At 40.7% G+C, this 25,369-nt stretch overlaps 1 protein-coding gene across 15 annotated transcripts in view; it reads left to right on the forward strand.

Moving 5' to 3' along the window:
• Nucleotides 1-25,369, forward strand: part of FAM13A (family with sequence similarity 13 member A) — a 133,975-nt gene that overhangs the window by 72,493 nt on the left and 36,113 nt on the right. For 12 of the 15 annotated variants that reach the window (XM_083835820.1, XM_083835819.1, XM_083835811.1 and 9 more), the window contains 5 exons: nt 8,942-8,983; nt 17,509-17,553; nt 19,137-19,316; nt 22,167-22,350; nt 25,256-25,332. In XM_083835820.1, coding sequence (XP_083691946.1) covers nt 8,942-8,983; nt 17,509-17,553; nt 19,137-19,316; nt 22,167-22,350; nt 25,256-25,332 — 528 coding nt within the window. The remainder of the gene's footprint in view (nt 1-8,941; nt 8,984-17,508; nt 17,554-19,136; nt 19,317-22,166; nt 22,351-25,255; nt 25,333-25,369) is intronic. The other 3 variants (XM_083835825.1, XM_083835823.1, XM_083835824.1) reach the window with 1 other exon arrangement.

Genomic DNA, 25,369 nt, shown 5'->3' on the forward strand with positions numbered 1-25,369 from the left:
CTGTTTTCTGAATGGCGTGAGCTTAGTTTAATAATGTAGATTCCTAGTTAGAGCATTACTAATACTACTCAAGTGCGTTTGAATTCATTTCCTCTAGCTCAGTGTGCTGCACATTTAACAAAAGTCGTGTGAAGCTGAAACCTGTGTCCGCCTTCGCCAATTGCAGCTGTCAGTTTCCATAGGAGATAAGAAATCAAAGTACACACTTAGGCGTTGTTTGTGATCAGTGGCCTCCTTTGCTTTGCACTTTGCTGAAACAAATCAACGATGAGCAAAAAAGAAGCCATCACAAATATTTTTAGATGCGTATCTGGTGGAGCAGTCACACTCCCTTCTATTTCTAATCTGTACAGCAGCAGTTGTCTGCATGGACTGTCTCGCTTGCAGCCACATTGGGTTTGTTTAATTTACATTACTAGCTTGTTTCCTTGGAGTCTTTCACAAATACTGAGTATTTTACCCACATTTCTGTTCCACTGCATTTTCTTCCTTTTTTTTTTTTTTTTTAATGGTGGCCTTGTTGTCTTTAACAGATTAGTGAGTGCTTCTGTATGTAAAGTTGTATTGTAAATAAGTCTGATCCTTTGGACTTTGTTATCACTTTCCATCCAAGGTAGCTGGAGTGTTTCACAAACACGAATGAAGTATGTTCTGGAACATCCCCCTTTGAGAGTAGGGAAGATTTATCAGGTGTGTTTGTTTTTTGTTCTTTTTTTTCACTGGTCAGGAATTAAGAGAAATTGAAACCTGTGGTTCTTGTCTTCCTGAATTCATAGCCATAGCCTATCACAAAATGTTATATAACTTTTTGGCCTTCCAGGCTCGCGTTTGATCCGTTGAGTGCTCTGTCTTCTCACGGCTTCGACTTTGATGCATGTAGAAGCATGTGGAAGTTTTCTTGGGTACCACAAAGTGGGCAGTAGATGGGCCTCTGACTGAAAAAGGAAACTGACGTGGACGTTTTCTTTAGTGTTTCATGGTGTCTACCTGATTAAGCAAGAAAATGTGAATATTTATTGAAAAACTGGGCTCCTAGATAACTTTATTTGAAGCCTGCAAGCTCTTAACAAACAATCCTGAAACAGAAATTGCAGGTTACCTGGTAACAGTCCTTCATGATTATAATGCAACAGGTATGTGTGCATTATGCAACTTCACCCTGTTACATTCTGTGAAAAGGTGAGACTTGGGCTGGTACACGTCTTCTGCCTCTTTCTGACCCATTTTCGAGTTTTATCCTAGTAAGGACTGTTGCCAAGCCACAACTAGTAGAAAAGACGCTGCCCTGTCTTTCATAATAAGCCCCAACTAGTTTAAGAAGTAAAACAACAAAAGCAAGCTGTTTAACATTGACGTCATTTTATAAAAAGATAAACATATTTGCAACCCAGGAGGATAGCAAGTAGAAAATAATTATACAAAATTAAACTGTCGAGGGTTCTCTTGGATTCAGATATGTGAATATAAATGTAAAGTCAGCCTCTTGCTTGCAGTGGCATTTATCAGCTAGAAGTTTAGCCCATTAAATCTTACCGTGGGGTAGCCTGTACTTCCCTGATGTTTCTTCAAAGTGGGAGGATGTATGTAAAATGTGTTTAGCGTACCTTTTTTTTTTCAGTTCAGGCTTTTTGCCCTAATCTTGCTGCCCCCTCATATACAGACTGCACAGAGTTATGCCTGTGGATAATGCAGTGTATTCCCAGTGTGTATGGCTGTACTGAATGTTAGCTTTTCTTAGAATTAAAAGGCTTGGGTACTCATCCTTTAACCTTTGCTGTGGCAAAGAGAATAATAAATAGTACACATTCCTCAGACGTGTGACAGAGCGCTCCTTCATATTCACCTCCGTTTATCCGTAGAAAATAGTAATATTGACGTTGTGAACGCCAGTTAAAACAGGACACAGAAGCCCATGCTTTTTGGAAGATTAGTGGGGAACTCTCTCACAGAGAGGTCACTTTCTACTGCCCTGAAGCCACATTGCTACACGCTATGATCTCTCAGGCTTAAGATATAACTCAGTAGAGAGACCTCTAGGAAAAACATTGATTAAAGAAGTGTGGGGAAGATGGAAGGATCCTTTGGAGATTAGTATTAAAATCAATACCAATCCACCCCCATGTGAGTTATTCAAGATGTTTTGCAGTGTATGCAAGTTCAGAATAAATATACTGGCTTATAAGTCTAATATTTGACATTTGACTCATTTAATGAGTAGCTTAAGCAGGTACTTAAGCACGAGTGTAACTTTATTCCATGTTTTAAAACATGGTTGGGTATAAATGTAACTACTGGAAGACCGGAGATAAATATCAGAAAAGACACTTTTTTTGACCATAAAAGTTACTCTTTAGGTAAAATGAAAACGTTTTCATGGAAATAACTCTCACAGAGAAATGGCTATTAAACATATATTTCGTAGTGCTACCCAACAGTTCCTATATAGTGCATTCCTCTTTCTCTGGTTAAGGGTATAGAGCAAGGGGGGCATTGCTCAATGGGTGATGGTAAGTGCTGCTTTTAGTGATGACCGATGTATCACCGCAGTGTTATTGTGTTAGATTACATTTATGGTTACTCTTTCATTAAGGACAATATTATTTCTTCTTTTGCCTGACATACCTCAGCACTTATTTTATTTGAAAGAAGGAACTTATATTGCCTGCTATTTCTCACATGTACAAACATTACCTTTTACCCAGTGCTGTTAAGGACAAACTATGAGTAAATCACTCTACTGAGAAATTAAGTATGCAATACATTTTCATGACAGTTTCAATCTTGTATTTGTCACAAGCTTGAAATAACTTTTATGGGGAAGTAACTTGGGGAAGAAAAATAAATGCTGAAAAATGCATGAATAAGTCAGGAAATTCAGCAAAAAGCACTACTTTGGCCTCAGAATTGTGTATTCCTTGAAGCTGTTTTTAGCGCCATTAATGTTGATATTAGTAAATCAATAATATTATTAAAATCCTTTTCAGTTGCAAAAATGGCACATCTTTTAATGCAAGATGGCATTACGGTTCTGAATGGTGAGAAGAAAAGAGGGCAAAAAGTTTCAAGTTTTAAAAAGTCACCCAAGCTTAGCCTTTCTTTTTCTACACCCAGAAGCTGCATCAACTTTTTATATTCCTAGAAATTTGATGGCACTGAATTTTCAGTGGCTTTTTGTTTGACTGTGTTAAAATTAGGAGCAGAAATCTCATTGCCTGAAAAAAAAGTGTTCTCACTAAAAAATAATTAATTTCTTTTGAAGTCCAGAATAGATGTGGTGCAGTAGAAAGAGCCATTCCTTTATCTAAGTTTTGAGGGCAGAACAAATAGAGCCTATGGCAAGGCTACACGAAAACATGACCTTGGCTGAGCAGCATGATCCCGCCAGTGTGTCAGCCCTTCGTCTCTGGTGCAAAATGTTGACACTTGAGTCAAAGTACATTTTCATGACTGTAAAAAATAACGCATTATTTTAAGCAACGAAATGTCCCATTTAACTTTCGAAAAGAGATGCGCAGTAGGAAAGCAGTGTTTGCTTTACAATGAAGTAATGCAGTGCCAGGAAACCAGGACAGAAGCACTCCTGATAATTAAGAACAAATAAAACAGGACTATTAAAACCTTTTTTTTTAAAAAAAAAAAAAAAAAAGGTTTATAAAAAGTCAATAAGGCCCTCTCCAAACACTGTACTTGTAAAGCTGTATGAGTGAAATGGGAAGGAAAGTCCACTGGTTTCTCTGTTTCAGAGACAGGTTTGGTGGCCCTAAATCTTTAAGACTTGGCTCTCAGCAGGTCAAACAGCCTTGTTTGGGACTGAGCTCTTTGGGAAGGGCTCAGAGCCACTCTCTGACTTGTGGTGAGAGTTCAAGCCAGCAAGGGGGCTGGAGCAGAGTAGTGCTAGGGTATCCCATATGCATGTAAATAAATCAGGAACTATCGGTCTAAATGGGTGTTTTACAGCTTCAGTTCTGGAGTGGGCTCAACAGCTCCCTTACTTTTTCGGAAGGTCATTATGAGACACATACACACAAAAAAAGGAAAACAATCATTGCATATTTGAGAATGTGATGGGGTGGTGAATGGTTGCCTGCAACACTCCTGTTACAAAAGGGAGGGGAAAAAAAAGGTAACGGTGGTTCCATGTTGAAAATTTATTGTTTAACCATTAGACTTCATCGAAGCTTTCATGTTTCCATCTTTAGAGACACAAAGACTGCCTTGCATGGGTGATGTAAAATACATGTGCGTTACAATACTAAGTCATGCCAAACTAACTAGGGGTGAGAGTGGCATTCTTTCCAGTCTGACAAACGTTTCTGTTAGCTCACTGGGGATCACAAACACAATGAACACTAGCACTAAAATAAACTTACAAAGAAAAAAGGTTGGGTTTGTTTGTTTGTTTGTTTGTTTTTTCCACTTTAGCAAGTTTTTTATTTTTTTTTAAGAAGGCAGTGTTTTAAAAGAGCAGCAGATTTTTAGGTATCCACAGGAGTATGAGAAATTGCTCTCCCAGGTATTACATGAAGAGCAATTTCTGTTTAATCCCTTCATTTAGCAGAGCTATATATGTGTCTAAGAAGAAAGAGATGGCTATATTTGGTCCTCACCTGCTTGGCCAGGTTATCAGTGGCATTTGATTAAGTATCTGTTTTGTTTTGTTTTTTAATTATTTTATCCTTTCTCAAGTACATTCAGTGACTTCTGGCCATAAAACAATATGTAAAACCTAGACAAAACTTTGAGGGTATAAAAATATATAATTTGTTATTAAACCTGCTTCCCAAATGGGTAACTTCTTTCCTGGGTAGAAATTTAGACTGTATAGGAGATGCACTTTGGAAATGACTTGTCTCTTGCTTATTGTGGGCAACTGACTTGGTTTGCCAGGTTGCTGTGCCAGGTATGAAATTCTTTCTGCAAAGGTCCCTTTAACCAAAGAGGAAATATGGAGCATAAGTACAGTGCAGGTGAATGTATAGCATATCTTAATGACAGCATTTCCTTTAGAAAGGATGTGATATGTGGTGGAAAGGGCTTCCTAGCAGTACTAATAAACCCCCTTCAGTGCAAGGTGTTTTAAAAATAAGCAAGCAGTTGTTTTTTTTAATAAGCATAGTGTGAGTGATAGTGAGTAAGAGTACTGCGTGGAAGGTTTTAAACCAACTTCTACCCTGTTTATTGTGTAATATCAACTGATGATCACTTATGATTCATATCTTGTACATTCTTGCTTGCTTGCCTGTCTCTTTTATGTCACAAATCATGTGATGAGGTGTATAAAGGTTTAAAACTTTTCACAGAATTTCTGTTTCTTTCATTAAACTGTGCTTTTGTGCATAACATAAGCACGGCAGTGTATTATCTTATCAATACCTAAGTATTTCATAAAGTATTTTAATCAAAATAGAATCCTTGTGTGCTCTGTGAATACAGTAGGGCCTGGTGGTCTAACATCTCATTTGAGGGATTCAGAATTATGCGGAATAGCTGGTTCAAATCCGTTCATAATTTACACAGCTTTCATCTTCCGTCTTGCATAGGTGAGTTGACTAAGGTGGATGAAGTTAGGGAAAGATGCTTCGAGTATGTTGTTGCTAATGATTGGGAAGGGGGAAATGGATAACCTGCTTTGCTCAGATGCAGATCTTCTTCTTAAAGTTAAAAGATTTTATGTTTTTTCAAAAGTCTCTGCGGTGGTTAGCTTGAATCTCTTCATCCCAGATGCAGCTACATATCCATGCTGCATGTGTAAAAACGTAAAGCACTACAGGATAAAAGAGATTATACACACCTGTAATCATTGTTAACTATGTGAAATTTTGAAATGTGGTAATCTAAATGAGATTGGTATTTGGTTTCTGTCTTCTGTCGAGTTTCTTTCTTCCTCATTCCCAACCCCCAGCTAATATTCTTAAAAGCTTTTTTTTTGTTCCTCAGTTGGTTTGTATGAGTGGATAATGATTTTTTGTACAGATGTATAACACTTAAACTTGTGGAGCAGTGATCATATCAGAGTTGCTGTGGAAAAAAAGGAAGTGCATGAGATTTCGGAGTCTGGTGAATACAACTACTGCATATGGTCTGTTAAGGCTACTAGTTGGGAGTATGAATATAAGAAAGTTATTTGGGCTTTTTCAGTATCACAATGCTTCTGTGACCTCAAAGTTACTTGCAAATCATGAGATAAGGAAAAGAAAGGATGTTTGCTATGGATTTGACAACTGCCACTTGTACCTGAAACAGCATTTTGTGTTGTTGTTTGAAGTTGTGTTGATGCACAGAGATCCTGGATGGCACTGTGGACTTTTCTCCACACACGGTTTATTTTTCATGCTTTGTGTGTGCCATTGGGACTTGCCCGTGTTCAGTTTATAAGGACAGCCATTATGTCATAAACTTTCTTAATAAATGCTGTATTAAAAAGAGTATTCTGCAAATTCTAAATAAGGAAATCAACTGAAGCCTATGAACTGAGAGATAGTGGATGCCGTCGGGGGGGGGGGGGGGGGAGTCCGTCCCTGGAAGAGATTCTTACCCGTGCGTTCACTGCAGGTCGCCTTCTGGAAAGCAGCCCTGAGGCACCTTTCCACGTGTCTTTTCACTTTTCCTAGGCTGTCTGAAAGCTGTAGCCGTTCCTCACAAAGACCCTCTGGGCGTACCTCGGTCCGCAGGCAGGCCTCTGCGCTGCCTCGCTGGCTGCGGGCAGGAGCCTTCGGCCTGCTTCGCACACCTCCACAGGCCCGCTCGGTCTGACAGCAGAGGAGGGCTCACTCAGCAGCAACCACCTGGAGCTCAAGCAGCCGAAGGGGGACTTCTGGAAGTGGCATCACGGTTTCCAGCGGCAGCCACGCTCTCGGTCTTCTCAGGGAGCTGCAGAAAACTGCCCAGTCACTGTTGTGTTACAGAGGCACTGTAAGCTTTGGCAGACCGCACCGAGTTCAGAAGCCGCTTCTCTTCCTTCCGCTCTGTGGTGTTTTGTGTTCCCCTTGAATCTGTGTTTCAGGCTCCCAGCGGGCTGCCAGTGTGACGTGCTGTCACAGTGAGTGGGAGAGTCTTTTCTGTAGGTGATTCCAGCTGTCTCTGTACAACTGTCCGCACGCTGTAGCGGGGAGTCAGAGCGATGCAGAGGTAGCCCCTGTGAGGTTTCTGCTCTGCTCGCTTGCTTGTGCTCCGTCTGTCCGCCTTCCCGGTCTTCCTGATTCCTTGCCTCCTCCCTTCCCCCTGGATAAATTTGGTGTTCATATTTGTGGATCTGTTATAACATTGTCAGAGTTCAAAATAAGCCACAGTGAAGTCTGCCTCTGGCTATACTCGCTGTAAGAGCACAGTGCTTACCTGGCTCCAGGCCAGTTGCAGCTTGTCTTGCTTCGACAGCTTCCTTCTGACTCCAGCGCAAGCTGCAGAACGGGGGTGTGATTATTTGACCTCCTAGTCACAAAACCCACGGAGCCCTTTCGTTTTTATTCTGCGCTTAGAGAAGCTTTTTCTAAACTGATAAATAAAATTCTTTAAAAGTTGAGAGACTGATGGTTTCAGGCTGGGCTCTCAAAAGTTAGTCAAGTTTGATCTTCTTCAGATCACTGTTGAAGCTGGTTAGGGTTTCAAGGCAATCAAAGCCCCCAAGTGACTTGAGTATGAAGCTGAGTTCATCTTACCCAGAGCATTTATGAATATTCTCTCATCCTCTGATTACACGTAAAAATGATGAGCACCTTCACAGCATGCCAGTGCCCCGGGCCTCCCTGTTGATGTCAGTTACCGACTGCTCGTGGTAAATTGCTGGGCACTCCACAGTCCCAGACTTCTAAAGCAGCAGCAAAACAGTAGGGGAATGGGTGGTTTCCAGTGCCTGTGAAATGTTATTCTTTCTGCTTTTGTATAAAGTAATTTATGCAGCTTCCCGTCTTTTTTTTTCCTTTCTCCCAAACTTACTGTGCTCTTCAGACCCGATTAAAAATCCTTTGGGGACAGATCGACCTCAGTGGCATTTCCTGTGTGCTTAGAGGAAAGCAAGTTTCCTGCTCTGAAGAGCTACAAGGGCTTAAATGCCCTGGAAGTCCAGCCATTTGTTTGGTTGGAATGACTAGGTGAAATTTGTTTGTACCCCTTTTTATAGCAGAATGGTCTAAAATTGACTTAATCCCTTACACCTTTAAGCTTTAGCACCTCAGCAACTCATCCTTGCCCTTGTGCCAGCACAGGCATGTGTGGCTGCAGGATGAGCCGGATCAGGGAGTTGATCTGTCTACAGACTGACCTGGCCACACAAAAAGTGGTTGCTTCAGACAGAGCAGTTGACTGCTGAAGTACTGTTTTGGCAGGGTAGCTCCATGCCAGCCAGTGGCAACGCTTGATCTCAAGCCTAAGAGATGCTTTCTCAAGTCCGCAAGTAACACACTTTTCTCTTCAGATCCATTCAGTTTTATACAGACGTGACTTGCCACAGTCAGACCTGTGTCTTGGTCATTTCACACCTCTGCAGTTGAGCCAGATTGCAGCAGCATCAAATCAGCTTTCAACAGCAATGGCGATACCAGGGAATTCTTAGATGTATACATACAGCCATCACTGCTTCTTTGGTCTCTCAATATGTCTTTTTTTTTTTTTTCTTAACCTTTACTAGATAGGCAGGTTGTCTAATTCTTGAGCAGCAGACAGCGAAAGGCTTGGGTGGTTTCTCCTGGCAGAAATGCTTTATTGTTGCTATGGGAATAGGCTGTGCACAGCCGCTGAGCTGGAGTGACTTCTGACCATGTAGCAGTGGAACTGTTACATGCTTGTGAACACTGAGAAATGAATCTGTTTCACTTTTATTATCTCTTTTATTTACTTCACTTTTATAATCACTTTTTTTTTTCAGACTGAATGTCTTGCTGTAAATGAACTGCAGATACAAGACAGAGCTGCATACTAACTTTAAAATTTTTTTATTTGTTTTTAGCTCCCAAGAAGATGAGCGGCCTATGTCACCCTTCTATGTGAGGTATTTACTCATTTATTTTAATGTATTTCTCTGAGCGGGATTGACTTGTTATTAGAATTAAATGCGGGGAGTGATTCCAGAAAGTCTGCACACACTAATCAAACTGAAGGTTAATGTTAAGTTCATAATTATTGCTCAGCTAGTGGGATGAACGAGACTTCAGAGAGACAAAAATAATGTCAGCAGACTTTGTATTTAAAGACAAGGTTAAAGTTTTTGTGCCAGTCTTGTCAATTCTTAATTAGAAGATGGGCTTTCGTTTCCTGTTCTCTTCATTTCATTAAGTAGTTTAGATGCCTGTTTTAAGTAGCTTATAATCTGTGGGCGCAGGAAAGATTTTTGCCACGAGCTTTGAGGAACTGGCATCATGTGCTGGTCAGAAAGAAACCAGGAACCAGATGGTGAGTCAGCAGCCCATCCAGCAACCACTCCTCTGATGCAGCCCAGCCAGCCTGGAAAAGCAGGAGAGGGCCTGGGTCCAGAGTGTGCCTGCCCGGAGGGAATGGCAGTCTGACTGCATTTGAACAAATCGTGTTTCTTGTTTTGCCAGCTGGAGGGCAAAGTCACTGCTTATAAAAGTGGCCTAATTCTGTTGACATCAGTGAAAGTTTGCTCTGCTTACTTCAGTAGCCAACTCAGTCCCAGTGCTTTCATTTCTATTTAGTGAAAGTCCAAGAGCCAGGGCAATTAACAGTGAAGGGATGCAGAGGAAGAACGGCCAGATATTATAATTGGGTTCTTCTAATTGGAGTTTAAACAAATAAAAAGTCCCCGTGGTGAGAGCAGTGAGATTGGTAATTCTTACAGTGCCCTCTTATTTGTTAGTTCTCTTGCATGTATTCCTTTTTATCTGTGTAGCTTGGGCTCATTCTCAGAGATTTTTTGTGACATAAACTACAGAAAATGTGCATTTCATGAGTACTCTTAACGTGGAGACTTGCATTAAAACTGCAGAAATGTGTGTCAGTGAACTGTTTATGGACTAGCCTGGTTGCATGGTATTGTCTGCCTTCCTGATAAAGCACCATCATTCCCTGCAGTGTATTTGTGCAGAGGTTAACTAATCTGTGCTTCAGAAACTCCAAACTGTCCAAGCAGGCTCTGCTTTTGCCTTTTGGAGATAATTTCCTAGCTGCACAGATCACTCTGTCACGTTTTACCCAATTTAGATTCTCATCCTGACTTTCCACTGACAATAGTCCCCATATTTTTTTTTCCTTCCTTGCAGTATGTGTCCTTCGGATATTTGTAGGCTTTCACTACATTTCCATCTGCCTTACTGCATAAAATTGTCCTTCTGAGTTTTTTCCTGGATCATGGAAAAATGGTCCAGGAAGGGATCTCTTCAACAGTCAAGAATAAACAGAGTTGGAAAGTGAAGTGGCTGGTAAGAGCAGAGAGGGAGCAGCACACCTCGCAAGTGAGGCTTCAGGCCAAGCTCGCATCTTTTCTAACACTGCTGAGACACAATTACTTGTAAATAAAGCTAGCAGCTTGCAAATTTTGCTTCTATCTGCCACAAGTTAGAAATGTATACTCCTGAGGTGAGTTGCCAGGTGCAGTTAATTTGGCAGGGTAGCTAGTTCTGTTTGGGCAATTCATGGTGTAGAATAACTATAGAATAACTTGAGAACTTGTGTGTATGGCACGTGTTTTCTGTGCAACTTTGAGTGTTGAATGATGGTCACATCTATTTGTGTTGCTACCAGCCATACTTACGTAGTCTGACATACTGTTCAAGTATCATGAACAGGTGAATCAACTTCAAGTGAATCAGGAGTGTGTGTATAGAGCCAGAGTTAGGCCACTGCTCTGTTTATACAGTAATTTCATATAGATAATGCAACAAGTTAGTTAAATGGGAACAAGAGCTCTTTATCTTCCAAACACTGCACAGTATGTGGTTTTTGCCAGGCTGAAGGAGGATTGTGTCTCCCAGTTGATGAATTTTGCCAGGATAAGAACAGACACTTGATTCTGTACGGTGCTGTACTGTACCGTGTCAGCTAGCAATGGAAATATTTCTCTTGATGTCATTTTTAACAACAACACAAATGCTTGAAGTCTTAACTTCAAGTCAGAACTGTCAGGATGCCACCAATACACTATTTTTTAAAATTGCACTTTTTTAGGGTTCTGGATTGGTCTTTTGGTGTTGTGGTAGGTTTGATTTTGGGGGGGGGGGGGGGGGGGTTGGTTGTTTTTTTTTGGGTGGGAAGTAATTACCAAGCATAGAACTAATCATCACTCTTGCTCTGTAAGGATACAAAGAATCATTAAAGGTACAAAAGTGGTAAATGAGGCAAAATGTGATCTAAGTTTAAGAGAGGTGAAACAAGCACAATCAAATTATTTTTGATAAGTCTTTCCAGAGAGAGGAAGAAAAAAATTATATATCATCTGATTTCAGCAAAATGCTTTATATCGTGCCATCTATATAGAGAAAAAGGCCTTAATCTAAGAACATAAAGATGGACAGGGAAGGGTTGAGATCTATAGGTCTTTTTCCTACAAGAGGAAAGAGATTGCTTGTGGAGTTCCTTAAGTGTGCTGGAATATATTTTTTTTTTCTTTAATAGCTACTGGTGTAAAAGAACAGAACCATGGTCATGAATTTCACTTAAAGCAGAAATTTGTGGATGTATAACGTACATTTTTTCAGTAGACTTGGGGGAGGTAGGAATACCCTTTTACAAGACTCTGATGAGGCCCCATAAGATTTCAGTAACTTGTGTTCAAATGGTGTTAGGTTTATAAAGATGGTTAAAAAGCAGGCAAAAACTGTTACAAAATGGAGAAAAGAGCAGGGAGGGCCTATTTACCATAAAAAAACAAACTAGAGTGCATGTATTTCATCTGTATTTTAGACAAAGGTAAGGATTATTTTGTTAAGTATGTGAGAGAAAAAAATGGATACAATCAGGCAATTAATAAACTTAGGCAAGTAATGAGAAATTTTGTAGCTGAATCCTTCTCTTGGTAGGCATTTGGACGATGAGGTGGGTTTGATCAGTTTGCAAGGTGGTTTCCTCTGAGTTCTGTGGTTTTATTCATTCACTGGCTGTTGAGCAGGTTTGTCCTTTCCCTTTCTGTATTCCCTGGTAAGACAATTTGTTTACTCAGCTATACTTAGTACCAGGCAAGGAGATTTCTGCAGTGTTGAAAGAAGAGGAAAACCTTGCTGGATGATTGATTGTTCTAGGGAGTCGTGCCTGAAGGGCATCTATGTTCCAAAAGTTTTGTAATGAAGCCTTGTGGGAAAGGGAGTTGAGAGAGTTATATAAGAAGCTGTGTTATGGATTTTTTAATTCTGTTATAAGAATCTGAATGCCAGCTACACTGAGTAATATGTACTGAGAAGCAGTGTGCAGTTTCAGGTAATTAAACAGCATCTGGCAAAGGCGATTAATTCCCTGTAAGCACACTTTTGCTCAACATGTGCAATGAGTTTTTAAAAGACAGGGAATCCACAGGCATGCTTTCTGCTTGAGGATCTGCTTTAGATTTGATATGAGTCACGTAGATGGTTTCAGAGTAGTTTCCTAATAAGTATATCCTGAGATAAGCCAGAGTGATATTAAAGGGGAAAAGGACAAAAGCTTTGATGTGTGGAGCTTTCTTGTTGATATGTAGAGCATTAAACTGGAATTGGGATGAGAGCTGATGTCACAAGCATTTGATACCCTGAAGTTCAGGGCAAGGCATTGACATAAAACAGTTTCACCTGTTTTAGTACTTCTTTTCTCTGGCAGTACTAATATCGTGTCAGGAGTATTTAATGCAGCTGCCTGTTTACCCTTTTAACAGTTGTTATATGAGACAACTCCTTTTGCATAATACAAGTCAAGCATCGGTGGTATATTGGGTGAGATGTTTTACTGTATTTGCTCTCAGGTCCATTTTCTGAAGAAACAGAAACAACTAGTCGTACATTTAGTGTCTGCTCAGAAAGGTGCTTGACTTCCTTTTGAGTGCTTCATCTTTGGCTGACCATGCAGTAAGAGGTCCTAAAGCCCACGGGAGTGCAGGGCCCTTTTACAAATTGTTATGGTATGGGATGCATGTTGATGTCCATCATATAAGCCTTGCTGAAAATAGATACAAGGCTGCTAAGGTCCCCTTGTTCTTATTACCCAGCTACCTTGCAGATTTCAGGCTAAGGGACCTCTGTCATTAGGTGGAGCTGTGGGAAATGGAGAGTCCTGATTCCGTGCTGTTAATTAGGAGGACTGTCTCACTAAGCACCCTTTATATTCAGTGGGAGAAGGTGATCTGTTCCATTTCAAATCAGGAGTGTAATTTGGAGGCTGTGAATGGCCCCCAGAGGAATGTTTTCATTGTCTGGAGAGGATCCTGCACAGACACAGTGGTCTGAATTTGCAAAACAGAATTGGGTGTTGTGTATGAAAACCCTTCAGGGTTGTCTCTGCTTCAAGCAGTAGGTGTCAGTGTGCACCCATCATAAAGGGCAATTCGAGCATACATGAAAACAGCAGGAATACTGAAGAAAACAAGGCAGTTGCTTTTAGTGGGATGAATTTTCTGCATAGTGAGCAAGTAGCATCAAATATACCATATTTAAAGGAAGGATAATTGGATCCGAGTTTGAAAAAGTGTGAAGATGCTGAAAAAAACTTTGAAAGCGTTGTCTTCTGTGTGACGGAATATCCCAGTAAATAAGAACACATCTCTTTATCTTTAAACTCATTATTTTCACACTTTACACGATCCTTCTCTTGGGGGAATATGTGTCAGATGAAGTGGTTGTCTTAAGACAGATCCCACATGAATCAGCAACATTGCATGTCACTGTATGCAACAGTTGTGGAGAGCAAACGGTTCTTACACAATATTGGTACCTGTGAAAAAAAAAATTTCCTGAGTCATGTTGGAATTCTGTATTAGGGAGGGTTCAGAAATTTCTCGCCTGAAATGTCAAAGTAATTTAAAAATCATTGTCTGCTTTGCTGGAATGGCAAAATGTTAAAAGTCTGTATCTACTGAGGCTCTCTTCTCATTGTGCTTGCCTTTATTTAAAAAGCAAAACCAAAATATTTTTGCTTCCTCAATAAGGCAAATGGATTTTAAATAAATCTCAGCAATGAGTCGCCTTAGTTCCAGATTGCAAATACAGCTTATGATTTAGGCAGTTAAGTATGTCCAGCAATTAATTCATTGACTTCACAAATGAAAACCCAATCTGGGAAAACACTATGCCAGTAAGTCAGTTTGTTCTGGTTGATTTATACTGTGCTCTTTTAATACTTGAATGCTGATAGATTTTGCTCAACAGGGCCTTGAATGGAAAAAAACAGAAGAGAGGTTTTGATGCCCAATTCAATTATTTGCTGTTGCCCAGTACAGACCAAGCAGGGTGCGAGTATTGCATGAGGTAAATCTACAGTGCCTATCTTCAAGCTTACAGGTTGCTAGCTGGAGTAGCAGGGGAAACGTAATGTGCTTAAAGCTGGCAGAAAATGCAACCTTTCCATACTTGAGATTGAAACAACATGGAAGAAGAGGTAATAGAAGAGAGAATTATGTGTGAAACGAGACATTATTCAGAGGGGGCACATATGAAGGAGTGTGAGAGTAGCAAAATGCTTTAGTAAACAGGTCACAAAACTTTGAGAAGTGCCAGAGATCAGACTTCCCAAAAGGAAAAGCATGAGGGTCAAAAAAAGTTTATAGCATTTAAAACATCTTTGTGCATTGATGCAGGTTTTGTGGCTGATTCTCTGAAAGTAAAAGTCTCCAGCACTGGAAAACTCTCCTGCTGCTTTCTGTTGCAGGCAGAAGAAGGAGAACCTTTAATTTATATCAAAAGTTGACATTTCTCACTGTGTTCTCCAGCAGCTGCATAACTTAATAATCTAGCTGTGGAGATAATTGACTCTACGTATCAGTGAAATCAAGCAGACGTGAGGAGAAAGTAATTAACCAAAGTAGAACATGATTTCACATTGTCCAGATGATTTAATGAACAAAGCAGCCATTCTGAGGCAGCTTGCTCCACAGAAGGGCATGCCAAGAGGGCTCTTTTGGGCATGGCCTGCTTTCTCTGCTCTGGGAAGAATAAATCATGATACAGTATGATACAGTTGATACAGTATTAACTTACTCCCACAGGGCAGTATAGAATCATAGAATATCCCGAGCTGGAAGGGACCCACAAGGATCATCGAGTCCAACTCCTGGCACCACAGAGGTCTACACAAAAATTCAGACCTATGACTAAGAGCACAGTCCAAACGCTTCTTAAACTCCGACAGGCTTGGTGCCATGACTGTGTCCCTGGGGAGCCTGTTCCAGTGCGCGACAGCCCTCTCAGTGAAGAACCTCTTCCTGATATCCAGCCTGAACCTCCCCTGTCACAGCTTGACACCATTCCCTCGGGTCCTGTCACTGGTCACTAAAGAGAACAGATCGGCGCCTGCCCCTCCACTGCCCCTCGTGAGGAAGCTGTAGGCCGCCATGAGGTCTCCCCTCAGCCTCCTGTTTCCAGGCTGAACAGGCCAAGTGACCTCAGCCGCTCCTCGTACGTCTTCCCCTCTAGGCCCTTCACCATCTTTGCAGCCCTCCTCTGGACACTCTCCAACAGTTTCATGGCCTTTTTGTACTGTGGTGCCCAGAACTGCACACAGTGCTAGAGGTGAGGCCACACCAAGGCAGAGTAGCCGTAGGATAAATTGTATCTTATAATGTGGTTTAGCCTGCTGCTTGCTTCCTAATCCATCTCCCATGAGAGACCAGATCATTAAAAAAAAAAAAAAAAAGTTTCAGGCTTGGAAGAGGCCAAAGTTTATGTAGATAAGCAGGAAAGCAAATAGGGTGCTTGAAATGTGCACTTCAAATTGTAAATCCATGCAATAGTTAATAGTCAGGAGAGTGAATAGGGGAAGAAAGAGATCTTGCAATTCTTTTCTCTGCGTGTAGGTTGCATGTCCATAATAATAAGCGTTCATAATAATGAGTACAGCAATTTGATACTTGTTTGTGTGTCTCCCATTCATGAACTCATCTGAATGACACAGCTACTTGGGTGCTGTGTAGGTAACGTGGAATATGCTGGCAAATACGTGACTGCTTTCATGCTGTGCCACAGCTCCAGGGGACTGTGTCTGGCCTAGAGATCGGCACAGAGCGAAGGAAGGCCTGGAAGGGATGAGTGTGGTAGGGTGCATGGGTTTATCCAAACCACGGCGAATGTACTGGCTCAGCCGAAGAAAGCAGAAGTGTATGTGAGTGATACGCAGCTGAGTATTTGTGAGGAGTATTTGTCTCTGTAGGCAGAGCTGAGCAGAGAGTGAGCTTGTTTTTAAACTGACCCGTAGTGATCCTTAATTTACCCTTCCCATTCTCTATTGCCTACCTTCCACCAGAAGTGACACTGAAAAGCAGTGGAGCCAGAGTAGTCATCATCTGAGTGTCGCAGCTTCTTAGCTGGCATTGGATCTGTACGGTCAAGTATTAAACGTTCAAGGGAAGCGAGAGAGGAAGCAGGTTATTTAAGGGAAGTTGGTTGTTACTGGTTCTTCTGCATTGAACCAGTTTGTGAGAAAACCATGACGACTGAAAGCAGTGAATGACTGTTTTGGCAGAAAGCACGTTTTGCGTTCAGTGTGTCTCATAACCTATCCACACGGTTCACTTTTCTGGAATTTATCAGCCAGTCACACTACTGATTCTTCTGCTGATACAGGGAGAAAGCCAAAAGAACCTTCTAGGCCTGTAATGTGTTTGCCTTAATTAATGAAGATCACAGGGGTGATGGTCGTGAAGTGTCACCTTATCTGCAAAGCCGAGTCGGCAGTGGAGAAGAGGGGCAAGACGGGACTTGGCTCGGCCAGACTGACTCTGGCCCTGTGCAGAGGGAGGAAAGCTGTGACAGCTGTGCAAGGCGGCACGTCAGCTTGTTCAGAAGGGTGTTAAGCAGCAAGCAATGACACTTAGAGTCATGCGAGCTCTTCAGAGCCCGAAAACAGACTGAGAGGGAAAAGGAAAAGAAGAGACCGTGCATTTTATTTTTAAAAATGTAAAGCATGAACATGAATGTCAGAGAGCTGCAGGAGGAGAACTGTGAACAGACCATTTTTCCTTTCCCATCACGTTAATATTTAAAGATTCTTAAATATTAAGTCCCCTTTCATATGTTTTCAAGTCAGCCTCAAAAGTCAAGATTTTTTGTGATGAGGCTAAAACAACCTACATACAGCTGCGGAAAGCTCTTAAGAAAGCAAAAACTCTGATATATGCTGAAGTTGAAATACTTTCCATTTAGTTCCTGGCCTACTGCTAGGAAATGACAGGCAAAGTAATTCTTGAGGATATTGGCATTGTCAATATGTGCCACATCACTGTGGGAATAAAAATTCCTTAAGGGTAAAACTTGTGGCATGTGCATGCAATTGTTGTTGAGACAGCCTCACATCTTTAAATTGTTTCTTAGTGCTGCAAAGAACAAGTGTTTTGAGACATTATTGCAATATGTAGACCTAACTTTCTCCTCTTTTTCTTTTACACAGCTCCCATGTATCACAAGTCAGTAGTAACATGCCTGCTACAGGAGAGTAAGTGTCTCTTTTACTATTTTGTATGTACAATTTTGGTATCTTGAAGTTTTTAAAGTATTGCTGGTCTCTGATTTCTCCTTAAGGGTGATTCTTACACAAGCAAAAAAGACATTGTTTCCCAAACCAAAGCATCTGCAATGATTATAAATTACTTCCTCCTGAAAAATTCGCAGGTCCTTGGTTCTTTCCGTGCACTGTGCATGTGATGTTTTGGTTAGGCAGATCCTGCTTATTTAGAGAAACTGTTCATGTTGTGCTCTTGCTCTTGTTTGCACCCTGTCCCGTCCCAGTGGAGAACGGGGCTTGATCCCATTACAGTAAGTGCTGTGCCAGCGATAGCAGCAGAGCTGGCTCCCCTGACAGAGCTGAAAGTTTCCATAGGCTGGTGGGTTTGCAGAGTTGATTCTTGTCAATACATCAAACACAGACATGCTCGCCAAGTTAAACCATGCGTTTTTTTTGCAGTTGCTAAGACCTTCTGACATTTTGGTAACTGCAGTCTCAGCAGAACTATATCAATTTAGCAATAATTTTTGTAAATTCTCTGGAGAAGTCAGACAAGGTAAAGATATACATACTTACAGCTACTCAGTTAAAAATTAACCAGCAAATCTTGCAAATAACATTTTTAATTATGGAAAAAGCACTACAAGTTATATAGGGGCCTTGGTCAGCTGTGTTTAGAAAAACTCATTCTTCGTTGCAAGAAACATGGATGGGGCAGGGAAATGTGTTTCCAAAAGATCTTTTAGGAGAAAAAAGAAAAAGGTGGTTTTTTTTATTTAGATTTTGTCTACAAAAAGTTCCTCTGGTTAAGGAAGAAAGGAAATATTACAAGAAAATGTGAGTACCATAATGAAGCAGATTTGATCATGTTGAAAGTTCAGGTAGCCTCACAGCTTTAACTGATGGAACTGCAGAGGCTCCTATGCTGTCACTTGTGTGGAAGATCTCAGTGCCAGTGGGCATGAGCTCTATCGAGAGAGAACATCAAGAAGGGACTGCAGGTGGTGGCACAATAACAGTGCAAAACCAGCATGAGCTCAGAACCAGATCCGTGTTTGGTCACTGAGTTAAACGTGTGGTTTTACACTATGAGTTTACAGTGAGGTACAGTTTACGTGTTCTCATCCCCCTGTGAGACAGCAGTGAATCACCTTCTTGCAGATGATCCATTGCCTTACTGAACTTGGATTGCACCATAGACTTGACCAGCGTCAGCATGGTTGGGTAGCAAAAAAGGATTTTGTCAGGGCAAGGAATGTTAAAGTGGAGGGTGAAAGTTAGACACCAAAGTTGCAGTAAATAAAAGCAGTTGTTTTACAGAAGGTTCAGGCAGCCCTAGAAATAAACAAAGGCAACATGAACTGGGAAAGCTCAGCTCTTCTGAGGAACCTGAACATCAAGTTATCTGAAGATTTTGGCTTAGCTCTTTGCAAATGTCTCGGATCCTAGTACATTTTATACTGTCTTGCCATTCATAATAAAACATAAACCTCCAATATCCAGCCTTTATTGTTGCAGAGAGGGAGCTCCAGAAAATCTTTGAGCTCAATTGACCTTATTTTTCGGCTTGACAGGTATTTAGAGAAGACAATCCGCTCAGCCGTGGAGCAGCATCTCTTTGATGTTCATTGCTCAGGCGGCCAGAGTTCAGAGGACTCTGAATCGGGAACATCATCAGCCTCTTCTAATGTGTCTGCCAGGCAGAGGAGGCGACATCACAAAGAGCAGGAGGAAGCCCGGAGAAACAGAGACATGTACGATCCTGATTTCTTTGTTTTGGAAAGTATATTTGATTAAGTGTACCCTAGTTATGTCTTCTATCTAGGCACTGCTTGGTAGTTCTGATATGAACAGAAGCCTTGTTGCATCAGGTAGAGCTGTGAAATGTGGAGTTTATTAGAGCTAACTGAGTGGGCCAGAGTATGATAAGAAGTCAGCTAAAGCAGTATAGTAGAGTTCTTAATGAATTTGGAATTGTTTCATTACAGTATTTGTTATTTTAGTGGAAATCCCCAAGCAATTGGCCCTAGAGTCAGTAACTTTCTGCAAGATAAAAACATTGTTTTTAGATGCTTTTCTGAATTCAAAATGAGACCAAGTTGTCCTTTCGTATGTGTAGGTATAGCTTATAATCGGGTTTATTGAGGAGCCCTGGGAGTTCGTCTGAAACTAGAAATCAGCCTTTTGATTAATCAGATCCTAGGATTTTTTTATCCACCATTACACAAACATTAAACGTAACTTAATGGTGATTTTCATTAAATCAAAGAGTAAAAATAATACCTATTTTTCCTTTCATACTGCTATACTTGTGGCATATATTGTGTGGTACAGGTGTGGTACAAACCACCACAGCTTTAAAAAACACATGCCCAAGACATAGCTATCTTTAGGAATTGTAACTAGAGATTTTGCAAGCCCATCATCTAATTAGTGCTTAGACATACATCTAGCTTTAAACACTGTGATAATTCTTGTAAAGAATGTCTGTACTTGACTGTAGTATTGGATTGCTAGGACTTCAAGGTAGTTTCTGAAATACAGATCTAGGCTCTTATTCTTTCCTGGATACTGAATTCCACAAATCCTATTGGATCTGCACTTTCCTATACCAAGCCACTTTTGCATAGATGCATAACCTTCAGTACCTCATCTGAATACCGTAGCTGTGCTATTTTCCAAAATGTGTCAGTTTAAAAAAAATAATAATAATCCATAGCTACAAAATAAATTAAAAAAAAAAAAAGCATTTCCATAGCAAATGAAAACATGCTGTGATTATGGACTGGGAAATTAGCAGTTGCAAGTCACTCGAGTACCTGGCAGTAGCTCTGAAGTAGTTTTTCTTGTTTAGTAGCCCTGCTGACAGGCTTTGCAGGTAAGTAGGTCAGAGACTGGCTAGTGTACGTGTTTGGAAGCATATAGTACTGCAGGGTTTTTTTTCAACATTGCGTTACAGAACTGCCTTCAGAGCGCTCTAGCCTATCTTGACGCAGTTGTTCACGTTCAGTCCCTAAAGCATGAGCCAAGGATTTATAACATAATGGAAGTTTTGAATGCTGGCTGGGGTTCAGATTGTTTTCCCTGGTTCCCGTAGGTCAGATTGCTGAAACTCCTGTGGGTGAATTGTCAAAATTCAGAATTCCTTTCAAAACCAGTAGTAGGTTTTTTGTGTTTGTTTTTTTTTTTTCCCCTCTTTGGTTATCAGTGACTTCATCTCCTTGCCTTGTGATGGATCACAAGAGGATTTGTAATGTCACAAGATGGGACTGCAGCATTAATACAGCTAGTATTAATACAAGAGTGTTCATCACAAAAACACATACATGAACTCCTAGGCTTCGCAGACTACATGATCTACAGACTATATATAAGTAATTGGTCTGCTTAGGGGATTATAAAAACTTACAGAAAGGCAAGTGGATTATCTTAGAAGTTTGATCATAGACGTATAATACAATATACGATACATTTATTTTATCTCTCTTCCAGTGACCAACCCTAGAGATTTGAGATATAGAAAATCACTGGAACTTTCTCATTTTGTTTTTGATCTGAACATTTTGTAATGCTGGCACTGTCCAGATACTGCAGAGTAACTGTTTTCTTATCACACTACTGCAAGTTTAGAGAAGTTGTGCTGCTGCCTGTGAAAGCAGGCTTTAGAGTCACACAGCACTGTGTAAGGCGGCTGCACATACAGAAGTTAGTAAACGTTCCAGTTTTGTTGTCAAATGTGAGCAGTCTTTAGCCCCTGGAGGGATAGGGTTGGTAAAGAATGAGATGCATTGTGTTTCTTCTATTTCCTTAATGTAGTGATGTGTTTTATATGTGTCTGTTCATTATTGCACAAAGTAGAGGGAAGACTACTGAAAAGGTTGTGAAGACAAAACTGCATGCTGGTAGATCCAGCAGGATAATTGTGCAGAGAAAGATAAGCCGTATGCCAAGCTTCTGGAAAACACACACAAACCCAGCTAGCTCAGGGAGACCCAGATAGCATATCACATGATGACTTCAAGGTAGCTGTCCCATTAGCTTCCTGACACAGCAGAATAGCCTTCTGTCCTAGCAGTTGTGTTGCTGTTGCAGAGATGCATTCCCTTTTCTTATTTGGCAATTATGCAAGATAGAATCAAGCATTTGGCTGAAGCTCTTGTGTTTGAGAATGAGTAAAGAGGGCTGATTATATGGTGTCATGGACCAAAGGAGATCCTTGGACCACAGCTGTGAATCAGTTTCCTAAATTAAAAGCACATGTCTCAAAGGAAAATATGTAGCATATTCTTTATAAAAATACTACAGACAACCAGCAGCTAGTCCAGCTTCCATTTGAAGTCAATGTGATTCTCCATGAATCAAGTCCCAAATGTTGACCCTGACAGCTTTCTCACTGGAGGTGTATACACCTGGCTTTCACTCCTCAATGGGATTTAGTATTTCACAGAGTACGTTGTTTGCTGTACTAGGAAGAACCAGAGATACCTGTTTCATAGGGCGTAGAAAACGTTGCCGGAACTGCGCCAGTCAGCATAATACATTTCTCTATTGCTACCATAAATGTAGCGGGAGAGTGTTTTAAACGCTGTCGCTTTTTGTTTTAGGGAAGTCATCGACAAGGAGAACATTCCCTCTGGCTTCAGCAATCTTGAAGACTGTATTCTAACTGCTCAAGAAGTAGAAAAATTACAAGACAACTCTGGATATCTTAGTGAAAGGAATAAACCAAAACGGCAGAAATCCAGCACCAAACTTTCAGAGCTTAATGACAACCAAGACAGTCCTGTGGTAAGCTGGCATGCTGTTCTATTTGACACCTAGTATTAGGATGGGAGAAAATCTTTTTTTTTTTGGTGCACATCTGGTTCCCTCTGGTAGCCACTTACAGTAAAGGCATATACGACTCTTCTGGATTGTGGGTAACACTGGATTCTGCGCTTGTAACCTTTGTAAAAGGGCATCTGAGAAGGTATTTTTCCATTATTATCTTCTTACTCCACCACAGTCATTCTTCTCTTTCCACAACTTTTTGCTTATGTCTTCTGAATTTAGAAAAATATTTTGGAAAGAGAAAAAGGATGGAATTCTTTTTCACAGTCTTTCAAAACTCTTGTGAGGAGATTGGAACCTCAGATGTAGGATCACGTGTTTATGTTGAGTTTATTATTCCTGCCGAGTTCTGAAACCATAGGTCACAAATGACTTCTTGATAATAAGACGATAAAGGGTTTTTTATGCCTTTTTCCTACAGTCTGTGTGTTACTGTCATGTTTGCAGTTTGCAAAACACTTTGGAGTGCATTGGTCTAAAAGATGATCCCTCCATCTACCTTTTACTGGGAAGGTACCATATATGTATTGCACAGCTACTAATAACGGTGAAAGCTGTGTGAAAAGATTAGCCTTCTGAGCTATAGAGCATCTCCTTCAGTAAACTCTATTAAGTTTGGGTCTGCTCTGGGTTCCTTCTTAATGTGATGTTGTGTTGTGACTAATTTGATTTAGGTTACAAAACTGCAATGATCTTATGCTTTACCCTGTGCAGAGATCCTAGAGAGAGGCAGATTTGGCTTCTCTTTGTGATAAAGAGATGGCAAGGTGCCAAGAATTGTAGACTGTGGATCCATTTTTGGATCATTTTTGAATTTTGGAGGGACAAAGGCTGAAAGGAACATAAAAGGAACAAACTCCACATAAAGAGCACTTCGAACAAGATGACCATCCTGTGAGTGTGGTCCTTGCTGGCTTTGCTGGAAGTGTTACAGTGGGATTGTCAAATGGGAACATTGTTGTGAAACAGCTTGAGAAGGACACAGTGTTACTCTATGAAGAGCAAAGACTGCTCTTTAAGCTTTCATGAATGCATTTATTTAATATTTACATTTCAGAGGCTGCCAGGAGGATGCAGTGTGTGTGGTGGCTTAGCTTTCTTTTGGCTATGTCTTTACATTTACAAATACTAACCCAAGCTGGACTACTTACTTGGGTATAAAAGGACGTAACCTGCATTTACTAACAGCGCTTTCTCATGTAAACAAGTTCGTGATGTTGCAGCTTCTTCCTCACCTTTTTTTTATTTTAGTCTTCCTGCTCAAAGCCTGAAAGAGTATGTAGGACAGTGTGCGGAAGCTCTCCTCTTAGCTGTCTAAATGCATCTGACTCAAAAGCGTAAGTCAGCTGTAGAGAAACTGTCAGTCCTGTTGGTTCCGAGCAAACCGACCAGGAAGCATTAAAAGCTTGTAACTGCACTTCAGAAACACAAGTAGCCAGGTATCACTAGGACTTGAAGAATCGCATCGGGCAAGGCTGGAACGTGACGAATGTCTGAATGTGATGAATGTCTGTGGCGTGAGGTTTCCTGGCCCAGGCCATGAACCACACTGTGCTCTGCTCACTTCCTTCCTCTTGGTTAAGGGGGACTTGCCCAAATACCAGCGTAGAAAAGCTCCTGGTCTTGTGCCCGAAGTGGCAACTTTCAGTTTCCTAATCTCGACCTCTGGTGTCATGTGTACTTTGTTTTATTTCTTTAAGAATTGTTGCAACAGTGCACCTAACAATGACATCGAGGCAATTTTGAAGTTTATTTCCAATGTGAAAAAACTCAGTACCAACCCAAACCGATGATGGCATCCTTTACTTCTGCTTGCTTTTTTATATTTTTTTTGTAGATGCTGTATGATTGAGTCACAGTCAGCAGAAAGACAGTGAAACAGAAGTATTACATACAAATATAGTGTGTGTGACAGGGCTTTATTAAAAGAAAAAAGAAGTGTTCTGACTAACTCAAATTAAGGATTTGATTTTCCTGTGTATTTCACCTGCAGTAAGCTACAATGAGTGCTACTCTCCCTGTATGTGCAGCAAGCACGTCATACAGTTTATGTGCCCAGAGGGACAGTTCTGTGTCCCCATTCTTCAGCACCTTAAAAAAATACCAGAATAAATCAGAAAAGCACCTCTTAGCTTGCAGACCAAGAAGTCCAAGCAGGCAGAATGCTTCATTATTGACTTTGAAAACTGTTCCTGTAAGTGTGCAACCAGAGGTATAAGACCCCTATATCCATCAAAGATATATCGGAGTTTGGCTTGTCTTCACAATTCTTTGTCAGGCTCTTATCAGACAACAGCTTTAATGTTGCTGTTGATAGCCAAGTCAAATTTCAGAACAGGTTGTCATCATCAGCTGAATTTCTTGCCCTCCATTCATATTAGCAGAGCTTAACATTACCTCTGTGCATATAGCAGTCTATTTAAACTCCTAACGTCTTCTGGCTGCCTAAGAGACTATGGAAGGTTTTGGCGAAGAAGGGGGAGTATTATTGAAGATGAGCATAAGGAGTGCTGCCAGGAGGATGCTGTGAATTTTGGTACCTGCTCTTACAGGACTTTTACGTATCACAGAATTGTTCTCTTGCTTAGTGTATCAGTCTGTAAAATGGGAACTGTAGGGGTACTGTGCAGCATTATTCTGCCAGGCATTTTGAAGTCATATGATGAAAGAGACAAAGGAAGCAGCGAGCAGTTATTTTTATTGCAAGTTTTTTGGTTATACATATACAACAGGCAGTAGTCTGATTGTTGTCTTGTTTCTCAAAGTCCTGTTGGATATTTTTATATTTGATCTGTTTAATGGCCTGTAGCTTGAATCTATTTCCCTCATGTATCTTACTGCTTTAATGTTTACTGTATTACAGAGTATGGAAAGCTTTAGCTCATCCAGACCTATAGACAGAACGGGACCTGATGACATGGAAATTTTGTCTGAAGAAAGGTGATTTTATTTATTTATTTTTTAATTATATGTACAT

Source organism: Anser anser, assembly GCF_964211835.1.
Source record: "Anser anser genome assembly, chromosome: 4".
In the NCBI taxonomy this organism is placed as follows: Eukaryota; Metazoa; Chordata; class Aves; order Anseriformes; family Anatidae; genus Anser; species Anser anser.